At 36.6% G+C, this 24760-nt stretch overlaps 2 protein-coding genes across 4 annotated transcripts in view; both read right to left on the bottom strand.

The window, feature by feature from the left end:
- Positions 1-42: 42 nt before the first annotated feature.
- Positions 43-8200, bottom strand: LOC109051911 (b(0,+)-type amino acid transporter 1-like). 3 transcript variants are annotated; one of them, XM_042760390.1, is made up of 13 exons: positions 7952-8195; positions 6701-6849; positions 5588-5735; positions 4516-4758; positions 4313-4438; positions 3980-4079; positions 3514-3558; positions 3238-3361; positions 2574-2677; positions 2383-2479; positions 2106-2255; positions 1842-2016; positions 43-1226 (listed from the first exon to the last, which is right to left on the bottom strand). In XM_042760390.1, exons 2-13 carry the CDS (start codon positions 6803-6805, stop codon positions 1165-1167), a joined length of 1479 nt encoding a protein of 492 aa, XP_042616324.1. In that variant the 5' UTR covers positions 6806-6849; positions 7952-8195; the 3' UTR covers positions 43-1164. The 3 variants fall into 3 exon arrangements, with proteins under 3 accessions (XP_042616324.1, XP_042616325.1, XP_042616326.1); XM_042760391.1 differs by lacking the exon at positions 7952-8195 and adding an exon at positions 7883-7941; XM_042760392.1 differs by lacking the exon at positions 3980-4079 and having other exon boundaries at positions 4566-4758; positions 7952-8200.
- A 7956-nt stretch (positions 8201-16156) lies between these two features.
- Positions 16157-24760, bottom strand: part of LOC109051913 (centrosomal protein of 89 kDa-like) — a 65548-nt gene continuing 56944 nt past the window's right edge. Inside the window, 2 exon segments of the mRNA XM_042760373.1 lie at positions 16157-17781; positions 17784-17923. Coding sequence (XP_042616307.1) covers positions 17621-17781; positions 17784-17923 — 301 coding nt within the window. The 3' untranslated portion in view covers positions 16157-17620.

Genomic DNA, 24760 nt, shown 5'->3' with positions numbered 1-24760 from the left:
TTCGTACCTGCGTACTTTCACGTGACGTCACTCTTACAGGACTTTACGAGGTTCGAAGTGGTTAGGCAGTGATATTTAAAGGCCAAATTCAGTATATGAACCTTATTGATGATGCATACCTTGCACAGGCAATCAGATGAACCCAGAATATAAACACAATGCGTAAAGTTTCACGTTAAATGTTTTCCCATAGCAAACCGTTATAAAGAAAACATTTAACCATTTAGCACATTGCGTTCATATTCCGGGCTCATCTGCTTGCCTGAATAAAGCACGCATCATCAATAAGATCTGTATTGAATTTGATCTTTTAATATTACTGTTTTAAAGGCACTTTGACTGTTTTCAAATTGAGCTTTTTAGAATGACGCAGTTTTTTTCATTGAAATATCGCGGTGGGTGTTTTAGGCTATTGCAGATGGCCAAAACTTTCATTTTGTTCACATATCTTTGTTTTATTCTTCTGAGAGATCATCTATATATTTGTGCATTGGAAACAGATGGAAATTGACGGGCTTTTACTGCAGTTCTGTGCATGTTTTGCCCGCCAGGTCTTCTTTTAGGCCCATCTGAGCACCTGCACAATTTCCCATTGTCATGATATACATTTCTAAGATATGAAACCGCAACTGAATTCTACATGATTATTTTAATAATTCTCCTATGGAGAAAATGAACGGGATTTTTACAACCAGAACCCTACTGCACTCTATTAAAAGTAATTCTATAATAGGCTACATAAAGATGTACATTAATACAATTCTTAATCTCCTGTGATTTTATGAGTCTGAGTAAATTCATACAATGGGTTAACTAAAATCTGTTTAGCATTCAAGTAAAAATAATTTTACTCTGGACAGTTAATTTCTTTACAATTCATAAATTTGAGTTCAATAAACTTGGAAAAAAAATATCATTGCTATTCTGTACGGCAAACGTGTGTATAATAACACACAATTAGTAGAAAAAAACCCATCACATGCTGTGACCTGGGAAAGACTTGTAATACCTGTCAAACAATGGCTGGTCAGGCATTAGAAATAATAGTAAAATAATACAAAAATCTGTCCATTTGCAACCATGTTCCCTTTAAGAATCCTTTATCCACATTTCCATGGATCACTCTGTTATTACATCCGTGTCTGTCCTCCAGTGTGATGTCTGTCACTCAGTCTTTTCAGGTGGAACAACTTCCAGTAGCAGCTGAAGGTGCATGGTGAGTGGCCCTGGAAGAGTCACCGGTTCAAATTCAAGAATTTATGGAAAGAGATGGTATTTATTCACCATTTCTTGACTAAAAGTTTTTGGGACTAGGATAGTAGATAGTAGAGAGCTTTAAAAAATGCAATTACTGTATACAGAATTAACATTCACATTTTGTGAAAATAAAAATATTAAATTAAGAAAATGTTAAAATATTTATTAAATACAGTTTTGTTTATGTTCTCATAATTATTTATGTTTTTGTGATGTGTCATTATAATGCTGTTTAGATCTGTTTGCTAACTGCAATGTTTACTATTTTTCATTTTGTGATTTCTGGTGAACTGTATTTAAATCTGTTGTGTTCAGTTTGACCCACAAACATTAGAAAAACTATTAATTATAATAGTATATAGAACCCGCAACAATTAAAAAACAAAAACATACAAAAATGTATTGTTCCTGTTTTTTAATTCATGGATAAAAATGGAGATTTCAATGATATTTTGACCACTGAACTATGTTCCTAGTTTCATTTCATAAATCTGGTCACCTTATTTAAAATGTATTAAGGGTCAAAACAAAGATACGTTTTGCTCACTGAAATATATCCAGATGTGTAATTTCCAGCTACTTACTCATGATGCAGCGAGTCCAGTTGAATTTGTAGTAAATGAAGGGTACATATAAGAGAAGACCACCGACTATGAACACTGTGCAGTACAGGTACTCCCACTCAGGCTTGTCTATGATGGGAGCAAGAACCAGATAACAGGACACAATCACCACCAAAACAGGGATGACTATCGGCACCTGAGAGAAACAAAAAGCATAGAAATGCAAATACTGTGAAAGCTGTAAAAGTTTTTTAATTCATTCACATGATGAGGTGTCACTCTAACCTTGACAGGTCTCTGAAGCTCCTTCCTAGTGAACCGCATAACAATGAGCGCAAGACATGTGAGCCCATAGAAAACCCACTGAGCAAAACTGAAGTAATTAATGAGAGTGGTTATGTCTGCTGGCATGATGTAGATGATTGACAGCAAACCCTGCAAATCACATTCAAGAACAAATACTTAAACATAAAATGTATATATTGTTAATGTGTTTAAAACTGTTGTCATATTTGATGTAATATCAAATATGGAAAAAAATGTGTTGAGAATGTAATATTACATTAAATATTAGAGCTGGAGAAGGTGTGTAACGTTTCACACTGATGTATGACATGATCCTAACCATGTGGCCCTCCCGTCCTGCCACATATGTCAGCCTAACATATACAAACAGACACAACAGAGAGTGAGAGGCAGGCCCAGAAAACAACTTTTAGCAATTTTCCAGTGTGCAAAGCTGAATTTCCTAACCTGCCTGCGGTGAAACAGCTCCCATTGGCTGCACCAAAAGTGGAAAAGACCACAAATAAAGGCACAATCCATGATAATGGGTACAGCACTCTGTCACCAAAGGTCTGTGAAGTAACCAATGATGTAGTAAAATACAACTCAATGATCATTTTACATCAAAAAAGGATATTAACTGAATCAATACTTATCAAATAAACTGACATTAAAGATAATTCTTAAAATGACCAGTGAGTTTCCATGATGACTTATCCAATTATTTATGATTACAGTAAGTGTTTTAAAAATATGTTTTTAGAAATTGTGCTTGCAAAATCAATTATTTGGCTTATTGCATATTACAGAACTAAGCATAGCCAGGGAAACTAAGCATAACGTTTTGGAAATCACAGACTTAAAATTCCCTGATATTTTTCTGTTTCCTAGTTGTGGGAAATATGATTAGTGACATTTGCGTTAGAAATATTCAGAGCAAGTAATAAAATGGCAGTGTGTAGCAGTGAAGCAACGTAACTGATGCACGTCACATGATAATGACAACATGGCCAATGTAGCACGCCAGATTCTGTTTGTGCAATAGAACATACTTTTTTAAGCGGTTGCAAAGTAATTACTTATTCAAAAGAAGTGATTTCCAACACAGCATGTGACTATAATACACACTCACCACAGCAACGGCAGGAGACTGCAGAAATTCAATAGGGGTCAAGACACTGAAATATGCAATGTTGACTAGTATATAGCACACAGTTACCAGGGGAATCCCAATAATTATTGCCAGGGGAAGGTTTCTGTTCAAAAAAAGAGATAACAACACAATAAGACTTCATGGCTAACACTGAAGCACAGACTACATTTAATGGGGGAAACTTTAATATGCACATGTAATTATAGAATTATTTTATTACGGATTTCATATGCTGTAGTTTCATTTGATTCTGACCTGTATGGATTTTTCAGCTCTTCTGTTATGAAGTTAAGCTGATTCCTATGAAAAAGACAAAAGGACTTTAAAAAGAATTGCCATAGCTGACTTGTAGTCTTGTACATGCTTCTCTCAGAACAATAAAGCCCTGAATTGAGAATGATCTGGTGAAAGTCCAAGCAACTAAAAAAAGATCTCACTGGATAGAAGTTTCAACAAGCATTCAATTCCCTTTTCAGCACATGTCTCACAGGTGCTGAACATCCACTCTTATCAGATGTTGCTTTAACAGAGAAATCATTAGATTGTGTGAATGATTCTCAGGGCTGAAAGCACAATAGAATGTTGATTCTATGAATCTATTCGATTCTAAGAATAGGAAGAATCTGTGTGTGTGTATTAAAAGTTTCAAAAAGATGAAGACTGCTGCTTAACATTAGCCTCATATTAGCCTCAACATTAAATGAGCTCATCAATAATTTACCATCCATCATAAGCCCATAGTCCATTGTAAAATGCAAGGCCAATTGCTCCAAATGATGTTGTTGCCCCTGCAAATGGGTCTCTAAGATTCTGTGTATTGCCTATAAAACAGTTATAACAATAAATAAGACACATTTTATTGATCCGTCATTGAGGTCACCTCATCTAAAACAATCTCTGGCCATAGTCTACGATGAGTCATCTTTTACAACATAATAAAAAAACAATTTCTTTATCAAAATGTATTTGATCCCAGTTCGTTCAATTGAATAATAAAATACTAATGTTGTTTGCAATGTGAATATCACAGAGATCTCAGGGGATGGAGAGGTACCTTGAGCCAGCAGAACGATGCCCGAAACCACAATGATGACAATAATCAAGAGTTTGGCTGTTGTGAAAAAGTTCTGCACTCTGTTCGCCAGCTTGACACTCAGACAGTTGACGACTGTAATTATTACTGATGGAGAGAACAGACAACAGCTGAGTCCAGTATAATGTCATTTGAATATAAAAAGGGCCTAGACCTGTACATACAGATACAAGCTGCAGCCAGGCACTTGGTGACCACTTGAGGAGGAGCGCACCCTGGGTAAAACGGTGTGGAGGCGTATTCGGCACAACTCAGGGCGATGATGGCAAATGACGAAGGCTTTAACACGATGATTGTGCTCCAGGAATATAGGTATGCCAGCACTGGCCCAAAACCCTCCATCAGGTATGGATACTCTCCACCAGACTTCATGATCATTGTGCCTAGTTCAGCATAGCAGAGAGCCCCTGCACACACACGCACAGGTAAACCTCTTAGTTTCTCAGTGTTCAAGCTGAGGTCAATGAGTCCATTACTGAAAGGTCTTCTGCAGGCAGAGTCAGTATTAATCTAAAGAGGATTTCTGTGTCTTGTGAATTTTCCCAAACATTATGTGGCTTAAAAAGACTGACTGAGGGTTTCTGAGTGAGTGAACACATCTGATTAACTTCCTTGCCTTTGCCCAACTATAATCTCAGCAGAAAGTGCAGGATAAAATAAAGACTGCCATTTAGATATTTGTAACACATAATGCAGTAAAACAACAGCTGCAATGCATGGAGCAAAAACGGTTCAGTGCGCTAACATTATTGAATACATCTGGCATAATGAACTAACAATCTTGCTTAATGTTAATTTTAAAATAGACTGCTTAAAATTTCAATTATCATAAATGTAATTTAGTATGCATTTATGTGTTATGAACAAAAATGAATTGACATTGAACAGCAGCATGTTTGAACACTGGCATAAATGCATGCTGTAAAAATACTGTTCATTGTTTATTATATCTAATGCATTATCTATTAACTGCAATAAAATATAGCACCATTTAATAAAGCAGCAACCTATGGACATAATTGACGTTATACTATATTAGAAAAACATTGTACTTTGCTTTAAGAAACAGTGAATCTTATCGTTACGTCTAATGGAGAGATTATCAAACAGCCAAAACAATATGACACAACACATGAGGTGACAATGCTTAATCTCACCCATTTATCTTTGTTATGAGGGTTTATCAAGGCTTTTATGCAACCTTATAGACAATGTGACTGTTGTGCGTATACTGACCCATCGTAGCCAGCACACCACACGCCGCCCACACACACAGACATGGACCCACTGCTCCAGTCCCCTCCAGAACCGCTTTGGGAGAAATGAAGATCCCTGAGCCGATCATTGTTCCCACTATCAGACAGATGCCACTTACGAGACCCACCTGAGACATTCAGTACAACCAGAGGTTAAAGGGTATTGGCTTCATTCATTATGAATAGCAATTGAGTTATCGTGGAATTAAAATTAGGGATGCATGATGTATCAATACCACATAAGATTTTTGTATATATTTTTCACTGTAGCAATATTTGTTGGATACTTTAATGCTTATTTACTTTCTTTCGTACATTCAGGTTAGTTTTGTCATTTGTCATATATATATATATATATATATATATATATATATATATATATATATATATATAGACTAAAGCATTCAAAAGCATTCAGTTTTGTTCCAGTCTGATGAGATGCTTCAGTGTCCATCCTGTCGTTGTTGTTAATGTATCGTCTTCCTCAGCACATTGTGTTCCCTCGATCTTTCCCATCATGATGCCCTTTTCCAGTTATAATACATTTTGTTATAATGTTGTTGTTTCTAAATTCATTCATAGCATTTAACAGGATTGATTCTAGTTTTTAGTGTTTATTTGATATAGAATTGCCATTTAATTGGTTATCAACAGTAACAAATAATAATTCAACATATGCATCCCTAATTTCAATGATCTACTACATGATCTCAATCCATTATTAACACAGAGAGAATGAAGCTTGTAGTTTGGTCTATATCCCTTATATTGCCTGGCTTTATTTTGTTTTAATATAAGCTAAAACTATCTCTATTACTGTTACCTTCCACGTCTTCATGCATGCAAATTTCCATATAAATAGTCAAACTTGTCAATAGAGGGAGTCACAAAAGAATATACAAACAGACGGGTCAGGAAGGGAAGGGATTACACCGCAGTGATGGCGACAGGCACTGCCTGGTTAACCCACAGTTAAACCCTTCACACGCTACAAACCCATATGCACCATGTCTGGATGGAAACCACTGATCTTGAAACATTCTTCACATTCTCATGTGAGTTCATAATGAGTAAGATTATCTTTCTCTCTCACATTCTTCTGCAGAACTGCTGCTTTTGGCTGTTTGTGCTTTTTGGCTTCCAATGCACCCGAGACGCTCCCATTGTGAGTGTTCGGCTTTTTCAGATCTTCATCCATCGTTCACAGGATCAACTCTCCAGTCTTAATTTTGTGCAGTCAGACTGAATAAATACAGACAAAAATATAGTATACTTTTTACTTTAACATAATTACAGATAGTATGATCAATTGAAAAAAAAGTGAATAAAAAAAACAACCAATCCTGAACCTGCCCCTGTTTCTAAAATACAGACAGAAATCTAACAAGCGAAGTCTACATCTAAGGAATAATACTTTTATTCTCAGTGTCTGTTGTTTTGATGTCTTGTGCTTGAGTAGCTCATCACGTCAGATTACTTCAAGCAATCTCAAAGCCACGATAAGGGTTAAAGACATTATATTGTTTTAAGTGTTGCTAATGCAGGTGACCTTGTGTCAAGATGTTGAGGGCTCTCTGACAGAGCTATTTATTCATACACCATAACATCTGCTTCGGATCAGTTTGTCTCCTAGCAACTACAGTACAATAGCTAAAGGTTCAGTTTATACGACAGTCAAGAAGCACTGACTAGAATCAACTGCAAAAAATCTGCGGGAATCCAAGAAAAATGAGTACTAAAACAAATAATATAGAATAAATAATATTAAAATACTGCTGTAAAATCAGTAGAAGAGATCACATAGCCTACATTTTTTTTTAGTTAAATGATTAAACCTCTTTTAAAACCCATTTATTTGTGCATCCGGAATCTTTTTCTCATTCTACACAGATAAGAAAAGAAGACACTGAGGCTGATGTCCACAAGCAGCTACTAATGCTAAGCATACTTTAAAGAAATAGCATGAGTAAATTAAATGGGATTTGCTTATTGATTTGGAAACAGAAACATCCATGCAGCCATTACCTGGATGGTCCATTGTGTAGCCCTATAAACACACTCACTTAACTTATAGATTCACAGTATAAACAAACACACATCAATATGTCAGTTTCGTTTTCTGCCAAACGTTCATCATGCTTGTAAAAATTTTCTCTACTGACAAAAAATATCACATTATCAATAACTTCGCTACAATATTTTAACAAAAATAAGGTACTGAATGTTTTCTGAGTGCACAGTTAGCAAGACAAACTAAAGGTTAACTCAAGCTTACTTTCAGTGCCACCAATTCCACATCACATGACAATCATGTTTAACTTCAGGCATAAGGAGAAAGACAAACCTGCAATGCAATCAGTTTTTCCAGCAGATATCCTAAGTTTTGATCCATATCCAAATCCATGTGTTTAATAGCCAACAAAAGTGGGCGGGACTTTCGATGTTCAGTCATTCTCCAGGCTGACCGTGATTGAAGCAAACACATGATAAGAAGGAGGAGAGGGACCAGGATTGGCTAGAAGTGAGCAGACTCTGACCAACACAATACTCCTTTGAAAGCGACACTTGATAAGGTTCGGTGGAAAGAGGGGATAACAGTATAAAGTTAAGGACAGGACAGAACAGAACAGAACAGTCTCAGATCAAAGCACGACCAGTACAACTCAATACAAGCCATTGCTCAAATACATACAGGCCTGCTGGCGATTTACAGAATTTATCAATCTAGCTTAATGTTCATTTATAAATGTACTTTTGTTCATTGTTATTCATGTTTGTTCATAATACATTCATAAACATTCATTTATTCAACTTGAATTGTTACTGATGTGTTAGTATATGTAGAAATTAACATTAGCCTAAATGTAGATTAATAAAGTAAATAAACTGTAAGAATGATAAAATATATAATAAAAAATGTTGTTCACGGTTCATGATATCTAATATATAATATATTAATAATGTTAATGTATAGAACCGTACTGCAAAGTCTTTCCATGTACACTAATAGCAGCACAGCTCTCACTTGCTGTTAAACCAGTGTTTCAACAGTTCCTAATCTCCACAAACTGTACCCTATAGATGATACAAACACTAAATGATACACACCAGTAAAACCCAACATAGAGTTTCAGTTTTCTTGGAGAGCTTTTCTTATATTGTTATTAACACATTGCATTACTGAGACTCAGAAATAGTGATCTTCGACTCACTACTCACAGTACACTATATACTGTATAATACCAGACAGAGAGACTGATAAGTGTGGTTCAGAGATTTTCATTTTTCACCCACAACTCCCACAAATATTACAAATGTAATTTCTTTTCATATAGTTATAGTCATTTGGCTTTATTTGAGACTGAGACAAACAGCATCACTGTTCTCAGTGACAATCTTCAGAATGTTAAACATGAATTCACCCTGAAATAAATCTGCCTGAACAGAGGTTTATAAGAGATATTAGGCAAAGTGAGAATGTTACAGCTGAAGGACACCACCGTATTAATCTACTTTGTCCAGAATTAGGGTTGCCACCTTCAGCGAGGCAAAATAAGGGACACCCATTCACGACCACCATCCCCACCAAAAAACCCAAGGACACAAATAATCAGTGAGGAACTCAGCTCAAGTATGTAAACTTGCAGCAGAACACATACATATTGTTATTTTAAATTTGCTTATTTATAATTATTAATTATTATTATTAGTCTTTTTTTGACAGTTCTGCAGCTGTTACCTGGATGAGATGAATTTTTATTTTATTTTTATTATTAATTTACTTGAATTAGGACTACATCATTAATTATTTGTCCCATTTTTTTTTTTTACTTTTTAAAATGCCAAATTGTTTATGACATATATGCTTTATTATGTATATATTTATGATTAATATCAATGATAAATCAATAAATAGGACCTAAACTTAATTATAATATATTAATTTATCCGTGTAATCATGTCTAAAAATTAGGGCTGTCAAATGATTAATCACGATTAATCACATCCAAAATAAAAGTTTTGTTTACATAATATATGTGTGTGTACAGGGTATATTTATTATGTATATATAAATACACACACATGCATGTATATATTTAAGAAGAATATGTTGTATTTATATATACATAATAAATATACCCTGTACACACATATATTATGTAAACAAAACTTTTATTTTGGATGTGATTAATCGTGATTAATCATTTGACAGCCCTACTAAAAATATAATAAGTATGTCTACCAAGCTCTGATATTGTATGAAATAAATTAACAGACTATCCAAGTTTTAATAAAACAATAGGCCTATACCTTTAGAAGCACAGATGTGTGTGTCACTTTAATGGTATGTTTCACACAAAAATGAAATTAGTCATAATTTACTCAGGTTGTTCTAAAGCTGCATAAAGTTCTTTCTTCTGCTGAACACAAAAGGAGATACTTTGAAGAATGTGTCTCAACTAAACAGCTGATGGTTGTAACTTCCATAGTAAGGTAAAAACTGTTTGGTTACCCACATTATTTAAAGTATCTTCCTTTATGTTTAACAAAAGAAAGAAATTATTACAGGTTTAGAACAACTTGTGGGTGTGTAAACGATGACAAAATTTTCATTTTTGGGTGAACTGTCCCTTTAACCCGTGAACAACTGAAATGCCTCTCTGCGCGTTCATCATTAGTTACTGGACAGACACATTGATAACTTTCCCATTCAGCTATATCTGGAGAGTCTTGTGTTCAAAGGGCAGATGTGAGCTCCTATGTTTTAAAGGGGTCATATGATGTTGCTAAAAAGAACATTATTTTGTGTATTTGGTGTAATGAAATGTGTTTATGCGGTTCAAGGTTAAAAAAAAAACACTTTATTTTCCACATACTGTACATTATTGTTTCTCCTCCATGCCCCGCCTTCTGAAATGTGATGTTTTTTTACAAAGCTCATTGGTCCGAAAAGTGAGGTGTGCTCTGATTGGCCAGCTAAATGTTATATTGGAAATGTTACACCCATTGCCATACTGTGATGCGTGTCCCGGTCAGAACACCGGTGCTACAAGACAAAAACAATAAAACCATTACGAACGAGCCATATGCTGCATCCAGTGAGGACATAATTACTGATTATAATGATTTATACTGTGTTTTTACACATAGCATCGTTCCCTACATGTTCCCTACACAGTGTTCATTGCTCACTACTCCCCGAGCAGGGAAATCTGTTGAAGTTAACTTCACTGGGAACATTCATTCACGGATTTGCACTGCGCGACGGCTTTACACACGGACAAGTGTGACATCATACACCTCTGTCAATAAATACAATTTAAATTCACGTCTCGAGACTTCAATGCACTTTGAATGGAACATATACGTTCACTTCGAACTGGAATCATGGTGGAATATCCTGTGATGTCCATTTCACAGGGCACTTAAATTATAATAGAACAAACTTCTGAAGCCATAAGAGAAACATACAAAATGTGCAGAGCAGGGGGGTGCGAGGACTGGCATCAGTGGCGAATCCTTTACATATGTAAATGTACTTACAGACTGTGAGTCAGAACAGCTGGCATTGTAGTGTTCTCTCCCAGGATCAGGAAACAGTCCTCCATAAAATGTGCTGCACACATCTGAATATTTGGGTTGGACTGTTCTGGAACAATGTTGTAAATACAACTTAACCACTGATTTCTAGTCGTGTCCTCTTTTGGAAGACCAAACCAAAAAGTATTTTCGCTTTCACATTGAAACAGCGTCTCCACGACATGCGAGTATCAAAGGTAGGCTTTTTTTCTTTACCTGAACATTTGGGTGGTGTTATGCAAATCTTCCCACACAGTGACGTAGACATGTGGGGGTGTGTTCAAACGAGGCGTTTCGGGGGGCGTGAATGAGTCTTAAATTTTATAAAGAATATCTCTTTGGATTTGAGACTTCAGTCTTTGCAACTTTACAGATCTTCGTTATGCACCAAGAGCTTGTAACACTCCAAAGAGAAAGGAAAACTTGAAATCGCATCATATGACCCCCTTTAAACCGCGCAGGTTTGTTTACCGCATGCTGCGCTCGTGTGAAAGGGCTTTAATGGCACGTGTTCTGGAGACTCTGTCGCTATGGAAACAGAAACGCCAACATCACACACAAACGAGCTTCTCTAATACTTCTTATAAAATTGATTTCATTATAATTGCTATTAGTATTATAAACAATGCAAAATACTGGCCTTCGTAAAATACGTGACAAATCGCGTTCCGTATTGATTTGATACGGGATGCATCTTTTTACCTTTAAATATGGGACGATTCCGTATTTTAAGGGACAGGTGGCAACCCTATCCAGAATGTACCATTATTCTTGTACTTCCATTCAGTTGTCATAATATTTATTCATCGAGGAACATCCAAGGACATGCAAAACTGTGGCAGGCACCCTTAGATATAAAACTAGCTATAGCTGGCACAGCTGGGGTCTCATTTATTAAACTCTCCTTAGATTTCATCCTAAAAATGGGCGTATGCACAAAAGCTAGATTCTGCATCTCCACCTCAACTCCTCCCCGAAATCACCATATATGGAGCTTACAACACCTTGTTTTACTATGCATAACCTCATCTGCATATCATTTCCATGCATATTCCCATCCACGTGACACCATATTTAACACCATTAAAGGTACAAGACATTAAGGAAATATGAGATGCCGAGTATAAATGCCATTTTTATTGCTAAAATCATCCAGTATTCTTGTTATGTTTTAGCATTAATATATCAAAATCCATAAAAACAAATCTGTTTAAAATAGTTTTCAGATAAATATTTTACAAAAAATTAAATCAAATTAATATCCAAAAAAAAAAAATTAAATCAATTTCAATTCAAATCAAATTTAATTTATGCAGTTTTGCTGATAAGGTGAACATCTTTTAGCTTTTTTTAGTCTATATTTATTGCAGTGTAAACAGAATTGTCTGACTCAGCGCGTCACTGACAAAGTGGCCTATATAAAAATAAAAAAACAAACAAACATGCAAATTACCATTTTCTTCAAGTTGTATCCTTCAAATAAAGTCGTATTTTCATAATGTTGTGGAGATGCCTTCACACAGCATCAACACCTCCGTGCAGCTGTGCTTGTTCAGTAAGATATCATCACTGGACCTATTCAAACCAGACAATAGACCGTTCCACCAAATCCAGCAGTGTCCGCCACAGTATCGAAGTGCGCATCATTGATCATTGTTCTCACTAAAATATTTTCTCATAACAAGAGATATGCAGTTTAGTTTGAAGATTAATTATTGTGCACCTATAGCACTCCTCGCTGTCATTAAAACAGCATGCCACAGGAAAAGTCATCAAGTGCATCCACTAAACATGCCTAAATTCGTATAATTTCTTACTTCTGCGTAATGACTGTTTCCACTAAAAATAGCAAAAAGATGTTCATCAGCAAAACTGGATACATTTAATTTAATTTGAATTGTTTAAAACAATTGAAATACTATTTGGCCAGTGGAAAAAAATGAGATCAGCTCTATTTTAATATATATATGAGAACAACTTTAAACCATTTTGTTTTTATGGATATTTTCATATATTTATTATAAAACATAACAAGATACTGGATAATTTTTATCAATAAAAATGTATGTGTATGGCACAAATGGCATTATAGTCCCCATCTCATATTTCCTTAATGTCTCGGTGTTAAACATGGTGTCACATGCATGGGAATAAGCATGGAAATGATATGCAGATGAGGTTATGCATAGTAAAACAAGGCGTTGTAAGCTCCATATATGGTGATTTCGGGGAGGAGACGAGGTGGAGATGCACGTACGCACAATCTTTCCCTGACTGGGATTTTTGCGCTGGTTCTGGTGTACGCATGGTTTTATAAATCTGAAAACTTTTGTGCGTACGCAAAATCTAGCTTTTGTGCCTGCGTACACTTATAGGATGAAATCTACGGAGAGTTTTATAAATGAGACCCCTGGTCTTGTGATCAACATTAAGGTACAAACCTTGATAAACACATTGCGATATTCTGACCCAAAGACCCATGAGGACTTGGAAGAATGTGTCCCTAAATACAAGTGGGGGTCCGCTGCTCAACTGTCTTTGTTATATAGTTGCCCCATATATGAGACTGAAACATGAAATACACTGCTATCAGTCCTTCAGTTTTATTAGAAAGAGCTCATTTCTTAAAGAGTACCACAAGACTTCTTGATTCTGTAAATTACACTGAAGTAGAATTAAATCTTGTCTTTTTGTTGTTTGCCTCAGTTTTTAGCTATTAAGGCTTTGCATGAGAAAAATATGTGTGGTCTAAAAAAACACATAACAGTGCACCAGAGAACAGTCAATGGAGAGAGCCCACAGTAATAGAAAAACAGTACACTATGTGTTTCAATAAGCCATAATTATGAAGGTCTTGATTTTATTAGAAAATATTTGTAATGCATGAAACCAGGAGCCAAGAGCATAAAAACCTTAAAAACAATTAAAACACATTTTTAAATGAAAAAAAGCAAAACTAATGCGCAGAAACAATTATTATTTTTTTTTTTTTAAAAAGAAAAGAAATCTGTGGCAAATTGGCCTAGTTGTCAGATTGGTTCCTAGCTTCAGTGCAGAACTCTAGTGGGACAGACCAGCCATGAGCCCATAGTGAAGTCTGTTATAATCTGAAACCTGTAACCGCTTGTACAATTAGGGAGAGGCCACCCTAACAGGCCAGGAAAGCAGGGAAGCTTTGCCACAGCACTCTGGGAGGGACGGCTAGCAGTGAAACAACTTTGTGCACTGGACACTTTGGCCACCTGGAGAAATTTGGGTGACACTGTCAGTTCACCCCAGGGAAACACTAGGAGTAAGGACTAGGGTGTGTCCTGTAAGGTTGTGGTGGGTGGTACACAGGCTACATCCCAGTTTGGCAAAATTGGATAAGAAAACTCCAAGGTCCTCCGAAATTTTTTGACTGATTCAGGAAGAGTTTTAGGAACACATGTGCTACTAAAAAGAAACGCAAGCATAAAGAGTAAACACTATTCACAAGAGCACAACAATGGTGTGACTGAGAGCTTGAAAGGGCCCCAGATGACCTACACTGAGATGTTAACCTTGATAAGGAACAATCTATAACTCTAGACCAGGGTTTACCTTAATTAAACTCACCTACCTGTGATTTTCTAATGATCCTGAAGACATTGATTAGCATCCTCAGGTGTGTTTGATTAGGGATAGAGCTAAACTCTGCAGGAAAGTGGATCTTGTGGGCCAGATTTGAGGATCCCTGCTCTAGACTATCCCAAAGGACAGGTACTAAACTTTAACAAGCTCTTCTTCTATCAGGGGTTTTAACTGTTCACCAAGTGTTGTGGTACTCTTTAAGAAATCAAGAGTTTGAGTATATACTGTGATGTTAATGCCACACGGAGTGATTTATCTACATGGCCTGTCACAAAATCTGATTCATAAGAGCTTTGCAGATTCATCAGGTCTGTGTTTCTCCAAAATGGTATTTCTATTCCAGAACTGGTGGTCTGTGTGATTTTAAAGGTATTGCCAATTACCCATTAAGCTCCGTGACATTTATTTTAATGTAACCTTTGTTTAATAACAACGTCAATAACAACGTCCAGCAGATGGCAGCACTAATTTTCATATCTTCTGTAAGTTCTATCCGCTTCACTGATGAAATAGACCAATGTCAATACTGACTAACTAGGTTAAATTCTGTCATTCTAATTTGCATAATTTGAGTTCCTCATTTTGGATTCAAAGAGGAATTCTAGGAAAGCAACTGAAAAGCCTTAAGAATAGGATTGAACATATCTTACTTTTCTTTCTGATGACTAATGGCCCACTACAAAAGTGAGTGGGTGAGTAATATGAATAAATTAACAGAACAGGTATAAACTAAGACAGCTAGAGAGGTGTATGTGTGTGTGTTTTGCTCACTGGATGTGAGGGGACTCAGGACGAAGTAACAGTATAAGATGTCCTCGTCATTTTTCTCCGCTGTCAGAACCTCAGTCCACTGGGCCTGTGAAAGGGAACAAGTGACCTGTACCTGCAGAGCTATGCTTCACATACTATTAAGCACACAAACAGTCTTACTCTCTCTCTCTCTCTCATTTACACACACACATAAACACACAAAACAATGCTTTTTTTTCCTCTTACCTTTGATAAGTTGTAGCTCTTTGCAGACAGTTGTCCTACATTCCATCCTAAAATATAGATTCTTGATTTATAACATCCACCAAAGCACTGCAAGTCTATTTCAAATCTCCAGTTCACTGGGCTGCACTATGAGAGATGGGCAGTACAGTATTTTAATTAAATGTATTAAAGGTATACTGTAACTCCAGTATTGATAAATGTAATGGCAGTGTCTTACACTTCAAACGACTGCTTATAAATATTGTTTGTATTTTTGTACTTTCAAATTACAGATGACTTTAATTTTAAATAAATACATTTCTCACTCCAGTATTTTGTATTTTAAATGAAATACATTTGATGAGCAAGTATTTGTAATTTGTAACAAAATATGTATTTGTGCCCATCTTTGTTCTTAAAGAATTCTGTGACATTAACAAATACATTCTATCACTGTCATATTAATATAACAAACACGCATGCTCCAAAAAACAGCAATCTTTCAGTAAAAATCAACAAAACAATTTAAGACGTAGCCACCAATGCATAGGAATCAATCGATAAACAGTTAACTAACACTTGTAAAACTAACTGCTGATCTACAGTTTGAAATTTATAATCAGTATCCTACTGCTAACTGAAAGTGCTCTATTTCTACAGGGAGCTCGCACACATGCACACGGACTGCAGTTCTGTGACCCACTGTTACAACAGACACCCTAAATGCCATTTGTTTTGTGCAGTGAATGCTGGGTTATAATTTTGCTCTAAAAAACTGCAGTGCCATTATGGAGGGAACTATTGGACTGCCCCAATTATGCTGCAACAGTCAGGCTGGTTTTATTGCGGTGTCTCGCTAGTTTTGTCCCGACCACAGATGATTTGCTTGTGAACCACTGTTTATGGAATTAAGATTTCTCTCCTCAGGAGAACCTTACATTAGATAGTGTCAATGCTTCTTTCACTTTCCCTGTACTGGCAAAAATGCTTTGATTTCAGAAGATTTAGATACAACATGAAGTCAGCATGAAGCAGAAATTGCGATCATATTTTCTCCCCTACGCACCTGAGGACATTTATTGGTTTTCCCTGGATGCGTGTTTTGGCGCTACACTATTTCTTCTTCTTAATAACAGTAAAATGCAATATTCCATAAAATAAAAATAAAACTTTATAACATTGACATCTTTGCTGATGAGGCAGTATACGCATAATCAAAAGCAGTTACTGTTTCCGTCAAGACAAATGCATTTTTTTTTTGTAATTTGGACTAGCAAAGAAAATTGAGCTCACTGCAGGTCATGAGCCGAAAAACAAACAAAACTCATAATTTAATTGTTTATTCCAACATATTATTGCCCAGAATTCTGCACTAGTGCAAAAATACACAAACAGGACGCTAATCATATTATGGAATCCCATATTTTGTCCTTATTAAAGAAAATGATATGGGATATCCTTTGTGCAAGGCCTTCATCCTAGATAGAATGAGAGAGAGATTTCTGTTGCTCTGTCATTCATCATGTGGCTTGTGTAATAGACTTTTCTATGCTATTGTGTGTATCCACTGCTGGAACTGCTCTGTCACATATGCTTTTTGAAATGAGCTCAATAGCTGAATAAATGCTGTAACGTTCTCCCTCTGCGGGATAATCATTATTAGCAATTGAGAACAATGTTATAAGGTTATACACTGTTATACACGTATACGTGGGGAAAAAATAACATCAAAGCGCATTTGTCATAGTTAAGACAAGAGAAAGGCTGTGTATTTAAGCGCCTCCTTAAGCATTCAGGTAAATGAATTCATGAACTCAAAACACTTGTTAAGGAGGATATGGAAATATTAGGAGTCCTGTCCACTCTTGTCACTTTCATCAGAGGACAGATTCTGGTGCTGGTCAGAGTTGGAGTCAAACATGGAGCTTCGCTGTATGGGATGTGGCAGACGGCACTGTCTGGAGGTGAAGGGAGGGGGCAGCGAGCAGGACAAAAGATCCTCTACACGAGGGATCCTGCGGAAGTGCTGTGTAGGGCTGGAGCCATGTTGGCTGGACTCAGCGAACTGCTCCCAAACACCACCTCTCTCAAGCGCTGACTCTCTCTGGTCGCTGCCTCCCAAACCACCTCCAATTCACCTTCTACCTCTCTGAGAAACACACAGAGAGAGGCTTGTTTTAGTGCAGTATGGGTAGGTTTCCTAGTTCAAATATGAGCTCTCATATCATCACACTCTCTAAAAAGGGAGAATGCCTAAACACACAAGCATTCAAAATATAAATGAAAATGCACAAATTTCTGACCTTCACTCATTTTTTTTTAATCCTCCAGTCAATACCGGTGGATTCGCACACCAAGCTTTCAAGGGCTGTGCAATAATAACAGGTATTATCCAGATATGTGCTAAGGCACAAACTTAAACAGAGTGAGAGAGAACGACAGAGATGACCAAGCGGTGGAGGGGTGTAAGCTGTCGTAATCATAGATCAGTTAGCCAAACCATCTGTTGATGTACATCCTGGCTTCCACATACACATGGTTTATGACAAGCTTTCTATCTCTCACTGTGCGGAAAGGGGCGAGTCGTCTCTGTAACTGTTTTTTTTTCCTCCATACAATGGAAGTCAATGGCTACCGTCAGCTGTTTAGTTACCAACATTCTTCACAATATCTTCTTTTGTGCTTATCAGAATAAAGAATTGGAGAGTAAATGATGACAGAATTTTCATTTTTGCATCCGTTTAAAATGCGCTTTTAAGCTGCCATTTCCTGTGCCTGCATCAATAAATGTCATTTCTGACAGACTCAAGCAGTGTCAAACGGACAAAGTCAAACTCATGTCCTCCCAGCTCCTACGCTTCAGACACCAAGCACCTCAGAAACAGAATGAAACATGTCTATATTTATATGTGCGTATTTGTGATCTGAGACCATCAAATAAACGTTTTGTTGAAATTGCAGAAATTACTTGTGATACTTTTATTCATGTATTTTTATTAATTATTGTGATGAGTGGGGCGGGGCCGAGAGCCGTGGGAACGGAGCGAGGCCGGTGGAGTGATTGGGAAATGAGCGACACCTGCTCCACTCACCGTCTCGAGTCCCACGGAGGAGATCGGGAGGATACAAAAGAGGAGCGACGACAGTGAAGGACGAGAGAGGACCAGGCCTGGGTTTTATTTTGTGTTTGGTTTTTGTTTATGCGCGGCAGTCACCCGTGAGGGGCTGTCGCGCTGTTTTATGTTTATTTTGTCATTAAAGTTTTATTTGAGTGTTCGCCGGTTCCCGCCTCTTTCTTCCCGTAATTATGGAGTTTTTTATTATTATTGTTACAATTATAATTTAAGAATGTGTTGGAAATTACATGTTTTGGGAATGTAGGCCCTCGTTTCCCAATAAAAGTGTGTTTATGACATTTTACAGCTTCATTAAATGTTTTTGTCTTTTTGAATAATAATAATAATAACAATAATAAAGGAAAACTAAAAAAAAAGTTAAGATTTAAAGTTTCCACAAAAATATTAAGCCGCACAAGAGCTTTTAACCTTAATGATGATAAGAAATCCATATTTCAATAACAACAGTTTCAGACAGCAGATTTGTCAATGATATGTTGCCTGAGGCTGTTCTTTTTACATCCTGACAAAGAGTCTTGTAAATATGGCTATGTGTATTTTATAAACAAATATATATGTATCTCTCATTTTCAGGCAGTCTTGAATGCCTAATGAGATTTTCATCTCGGGACTCTTTTATTTCTCCTTGTAGGTGCCCTTTTCCTCTCCCCTTCCTCCTCTCTATTCATCACATATTGTCTTTTGCAGTCTTAGCAAAAGCCAAACAAGGCCTTATCCATGCACACAGATAGCCTGCCCCTGTCACCTTAGAGATTTATAACAGAGAGAGAGAGAGAGCGAGAGAGAGAGAGAGATTGCTGTCAGTGGGTGGGTCAGCTGATCAATAGTGTTAGACAGGGGAACAGACAGTAGGACAGAGGGATGCAGAGAGAACAGAAGTGAGGGACAAATAAACCCACATACTGACAGATCAGAAGAGGAGACATGTCTGACAGAATAATATCACAGCTAAATGTGTAAGGTCACATGGATTAAGTAGACGTTTGTGCATTTTTGTGCTGAAAATGAAGCTGAGAGAGAGTACTACACTCTTATTGGTAGCTGAAAACATCGAAGTATATGAAAATCTTTAATATTAATGGTTGCATAGATTCTGACCAGTGTATTTAAATAATACCATGATTTCAATACCACGACTGAGGTGCCCTTGAGCAAGGCACCGAACCCCCAACTGCTCCCTGGGCGCCACAGCATGAATGGCTGCCCACTGCTCCGGGTGTGTGTTCACGGTGTGTGTGTGTTCACTGCTGTGTGTGTGCACTTTGGATGGGTTAAAAGCAGAGCACGAATTCTGAGTATGGGTCACCATAGTTGGCTGTATGTCACGTCACTTCACTTTTCACTTTATAATCCAGGCAGGAATAAATATTTGCAGAAACACTTGTTTTTAGGTTAATGTCTTTTTCTGGGCTAATATTGTCCTTTTAAAATACATGAAGGTAGAAATTAATAATTATTCAGATAATGCTTCCTGCAGCCCCTTCTCTCACCATCTAATCGATTGCTAGCGTTTGCTTTTGCTCTCATTCTCATGACCCAGTTGCCAAAAGAGAGAGGGAAGAGGACCAGAGAGACGGGTGCGAGTAGGCGTGAAGGAAAGAAGTGACATGTCTGAGTGGTGAACGTCAGGAGATGAAAGATGAGAGAGACCAGTATTGACCCGGCTGGTTTTAGCATCAAAGTCTTCTAGAAGAGATTAAAACAGACATGAGAGAGAGATGGGAGAGTACTTTGTGAATGCTGCACTGGGAAGTAGGTTTATAGGAGCAGTAGTAATCTGAGGTTGTGGTTCATTCTGCTGTGTCACTGTGTGTAAAAACCACTTTAAATGATGCCATACAAGTCATCTACGTCACATCAACCACGCTGTAATTTAATGGTGAATAGCTAATGTCAGAGATATGAAATATTGACTTCATGGTTAGTTTCATGTTACCTAGTGGTTGTTAAAGACCTAGGTTGGCAACCATATGCAACTCCTATGGTTTTTTTGAGAAGTCCTGGCTCAGATGGTACCTTAGGCGAGATGAGATGAGACATGACCGACTAAGTTTTGTTAGATTACTGATTTCAAGTAAGTTTCTGTTAAACTTGAATGAACTGGTTTTAAATGACCTGAACTTGACAGCCAGTGATCAACAAGCATTTTTTGCTCTAGTCTATATCGGTCACCCCTCTCAGGCAGCAAATAACACAACAATGTACAATAAAAATATTAATTAATTGTTTTTTTTCTGACCCACTTTCTATTAGGTGACTAGCTACTATTTGAATAAATAAATCATTGTTAGGTACAATGCACTTATTGTATTCATGTTGTATTACAAAATACTTTTGCTGTTATTAAGGTGCAATGATCCAGTGAGGCGAGTTGAAAAGAACCCAAAGTGCAGTTTATTCAAATCCAAGAATGAGCAGATACACAAACAAACAAAGACATGGCTTGACTTGACTAAACAAGAACTTGAACAAGAACACAATTGGTTAGGTTTAAGGGTGGGATCAGGGGTAGGTGTAAACATGTAATTATAGATGTAATTACATGCATGCATTTTTAATACAAGTACAATTTACAAATAAGTGCATTGTATTAAATTTTTCATATTTAAAGATGCTTAATATAAAATGGGTCCAATTTTTCTTTCTCAACACATTCTATCAATTCTATTTGAGGCATCCCTTAATTTGTTCCCCACCCCCCATGTTCTCATTATAAGACTTGTTGCAGACTGTATGGCAGAGATCACAAAGAGTACCTATTATAATCATAGTTCTATTATCACATATTAAATGAATAATTATTAATATTAATATTAGAATTAATATTAAATAATACAACTGGTTAATGTTTTATTAATGTTTAATTATTAATGTGTGTAGCCTATCTGAAACGTCTGTGACTGTATCATAGCACTGAACTCACAGTGATTTCAGAAAAACAAATATATCTAAGGATATGGAAATATTACAGCACAATTAAGAGTTAATCTATTAAAATTACACGGCCTTGCTAATGTACAATAGCAAAAGAATCATCCACAGCATGTGTCCATTATAATCAACATTTTATGGTCTGATCTGTTCATTTTGCTTCTTTAAATTACAAAGTTAAATTAGTAGCACAAATGGCCACTCAGCACCATTAATTCAATAAACGCACACACACACACACACACACACACACACACACACACACACAGCACTCGTAATGTAATTCATTAGTGGTGTGTAATGGATTACAGACTTAATGAAGGACGATTCAGCCATACCACTGGAGTGGATCAACGTATGGGCAACACATGCACACATCTGAACACAAATTTATGCTCACATGCGTGTGAGTGTGTGAGAGAATGACAAGACTGAATGCTACTGCAAGACAATAGCGGTCATAATCTGCATGTGATAGACACGATTGGCAATGTCATCATATTATGTAATACTGAGGCAAGTATCTTCTACTCCAGGTGTGTAGAAATCAAATCAGTGCTTCATCTGGCCATGCAATGCAGTATTGCATGGTCTTAGCTCACACAGAATGGCTGGTAGGTAAATTAATGTTTTAACATGTCAAGACCCATCTGTATCCAGACAGACCAGAGCATCAATAAGTGTGGTAGGGTCAGAGATCATGAGGGCTACAGGTTTTAAATCTGCATTAAAAAACGTGTCTCATTACTTGTATGTGTGTGAGTTTTTTGAACATAGAGAAAAGGTATAAATACACATGAACAGTAATCCCAAACAGAGATCAATGTGAGCGTATGCTGATGCATTTGTGTATTTCCAGCTGTCAGTTCTGCTAAAATCACTTGCATCATCCTGACCTATAAAATATAAAAACCTTTTCAAACCTCTTCATTTTTAAAACACAAACATGACAAGAGAGATAAACACACAAACATTTTTTTTAATACTCTGTGAGGTAAATACGCCTCTCTGCTTTTCCAGATTCACACACATTTTCCCTCTTTCAATCGATGCTACATACGTAACTGATAAAATCATAGAACTGTAATTCACCAAACTATCCTTTTCTGCAAAAAGTTTTGCACAATACTAGAATGACAGGCCTTTTTGCAGGCAGTAATTTGTGAATCTGACATTTTTCCATTGTTCCTTGGGCAGTCTTGTCAGTCGACTCAACAGAGTGATCCAAAATACAGCCCTGTTCACCTCAAGCTGTACACTTTAGTCATGAGAGAGTCTGTCCCCTGCACTTAACAGTACCAAAAAGAAACATTCAAAAAGAGAAAATAGAGACAGTTTTATACAGAAAGATAGACGGGAAAAGGATTAACAGTGAGAGAGGACTGGGCATTAAAATAAGGATGTCTTAGAATTGACAGAGGCCTCACTCTGTGTCCTGTGTCCTTGGTTCAACTCTGACCTTCTGCCACACACTCAACACTGCTGATGAGGAGGAACGAATTACAATAAATCATACTGCTGTCATATCACATGCCCATAATAATACAAAGGAGAAGACTATATAATTTGACAAGGCGGGCATGCTATGTCCATTAATCTTTCCTTTCTTATCCCTTTTCAGTCTCTCACTTTCCCTTCTCTTCTCACTCACACAGCCAGGCGACATATAACCAAGTTTTCATCTCGCTTTCTCACACATAAATCTCAAAGTACACACACTAATCTCTATATGATTGGAAGCTAATGTTTCAGTAGCCTGCAGAAGCAATATGAGCAGCAAAGTTTAGCCTGATTAGATCTCTCTGGATCCACATGTAACCTGACTGAGAGCCACTTTGGCCCACACTTTAAACTTTGCTCTCTTACTCACCCCTACACAACACTGCAAACTACCCCACAGTTTGAGTGAAATCCTCAAGAATTAAAGGGATAGTTCACCTGAAAATAAAAATTCTGTCATCATTTACCCATCCCCAATGTCCTTCCACACCTTTATGATTTCCTTTCTTCTGCAGAACACAAAAGATTATTTTTTTTCCAAAATGTCTTACAATAAAATGACACAAACAGTTGAATCTGTCTTCAAAATTTACTACAGTTCAAACGTTTAGGGTCAATAAACATAATATATTAAAAGAAAACAACATTTTTAAATTGTAATAATATTTTACAATATTCTGTTTTTATTGTATTTTTTATCAAATAAATGCACTTGCATTAAGCATAAGAAGTGTCTATCGAGAAATGAAAAAAAAACAATTACTGATCCCAAAATTTTGAAAGGTTGTTAATATTCTTTTGCACTTTTCAGAAGAAAGTCACATAGCTTTGCAACAACATGGGGGTGAGTAAATGATTTTTAGTTTTTTTTTTTTTTTTTGTTAATTACACCTTTGAACATCACAGTGTTAAAATAAATGTTCATTCATTCAACACACATGGTTATTACAAACACAGCACTAGACCAGAAAACATTTCACCACAAAAACTAATACACACACACTCACATGAAGACAGAGGAAAACAGAGAAACAGTGAGTGACAGCAACATTATTTGTTGCAATGATGGCCATACTCCACCATCATAAACAAGATAATATGGTGAATCAATTTTTCAGTCAAATGATGCCACATCTCTTCCTGAACAATAGTAATAGCGCCATTCATTGAGTTTGGTGTCAAAATGAAATGTCATAAACATAAAAAAAAAAGATGGTTGAAGCAGATGGGTGAACGGCTGCATAGTAAGAGAATGAATAGTGAATATCAACAAAGTCATTGTCATTTCCTTTTCATATTCTTCACAAATAATCTCAAACACACAGAGTAGGTATAGAAAAGAATCAACCCTCCCCCCCCCACCTTAAAATAATCACATGTTGTTGCTTCACAGCCTGAAATGAAGATGGACACAGTTT

Source organism: Cyprinus carpio, chromosome A7, assembly GCF_018340385.1.
Source record: "Cyprinus carpio isolate SPL01 chromosome A7, ASM1834038v1, whole genome shotgun sequence".
Taxonomy (NCBI): domain Eukaryota; kingdom Metazoa; phylum Chordata; class Actinopteri; order Cypriniformes; family Cyprinidae; genus Cyprinus; species Cyprinus carpio.
Note: the sequence above shows the minus strand (reverse complement) of the source record. Positions and strands in the feature narration are given on the sequence as shown.

Bases quoted from the DNA above. Each gene is read 5' to 3' on its own strand.
- LOC109051911 (XM_042760390.1), bottom strand. From the start codon at position 6,805: ATGGATGAAGATCTGAAAAAGCCGAACACTCACAATGGGAGCGTCTCG. The intron at 5,736-6,700 runs GTGAGAGAGAAA...TGAATGTCTCAG, and splicing joins CAGCAGTTCTGCAGAAGAAT to GTGGGTCTCGTAAGTGGCAT. The intron at 2,256-2,382 runs GTAATATTACAT...TGTGATTTGCAG, and splicing joins CTCCAGCTCTAATATTTAAT to GGTTTGCTGTCAATCATCTA.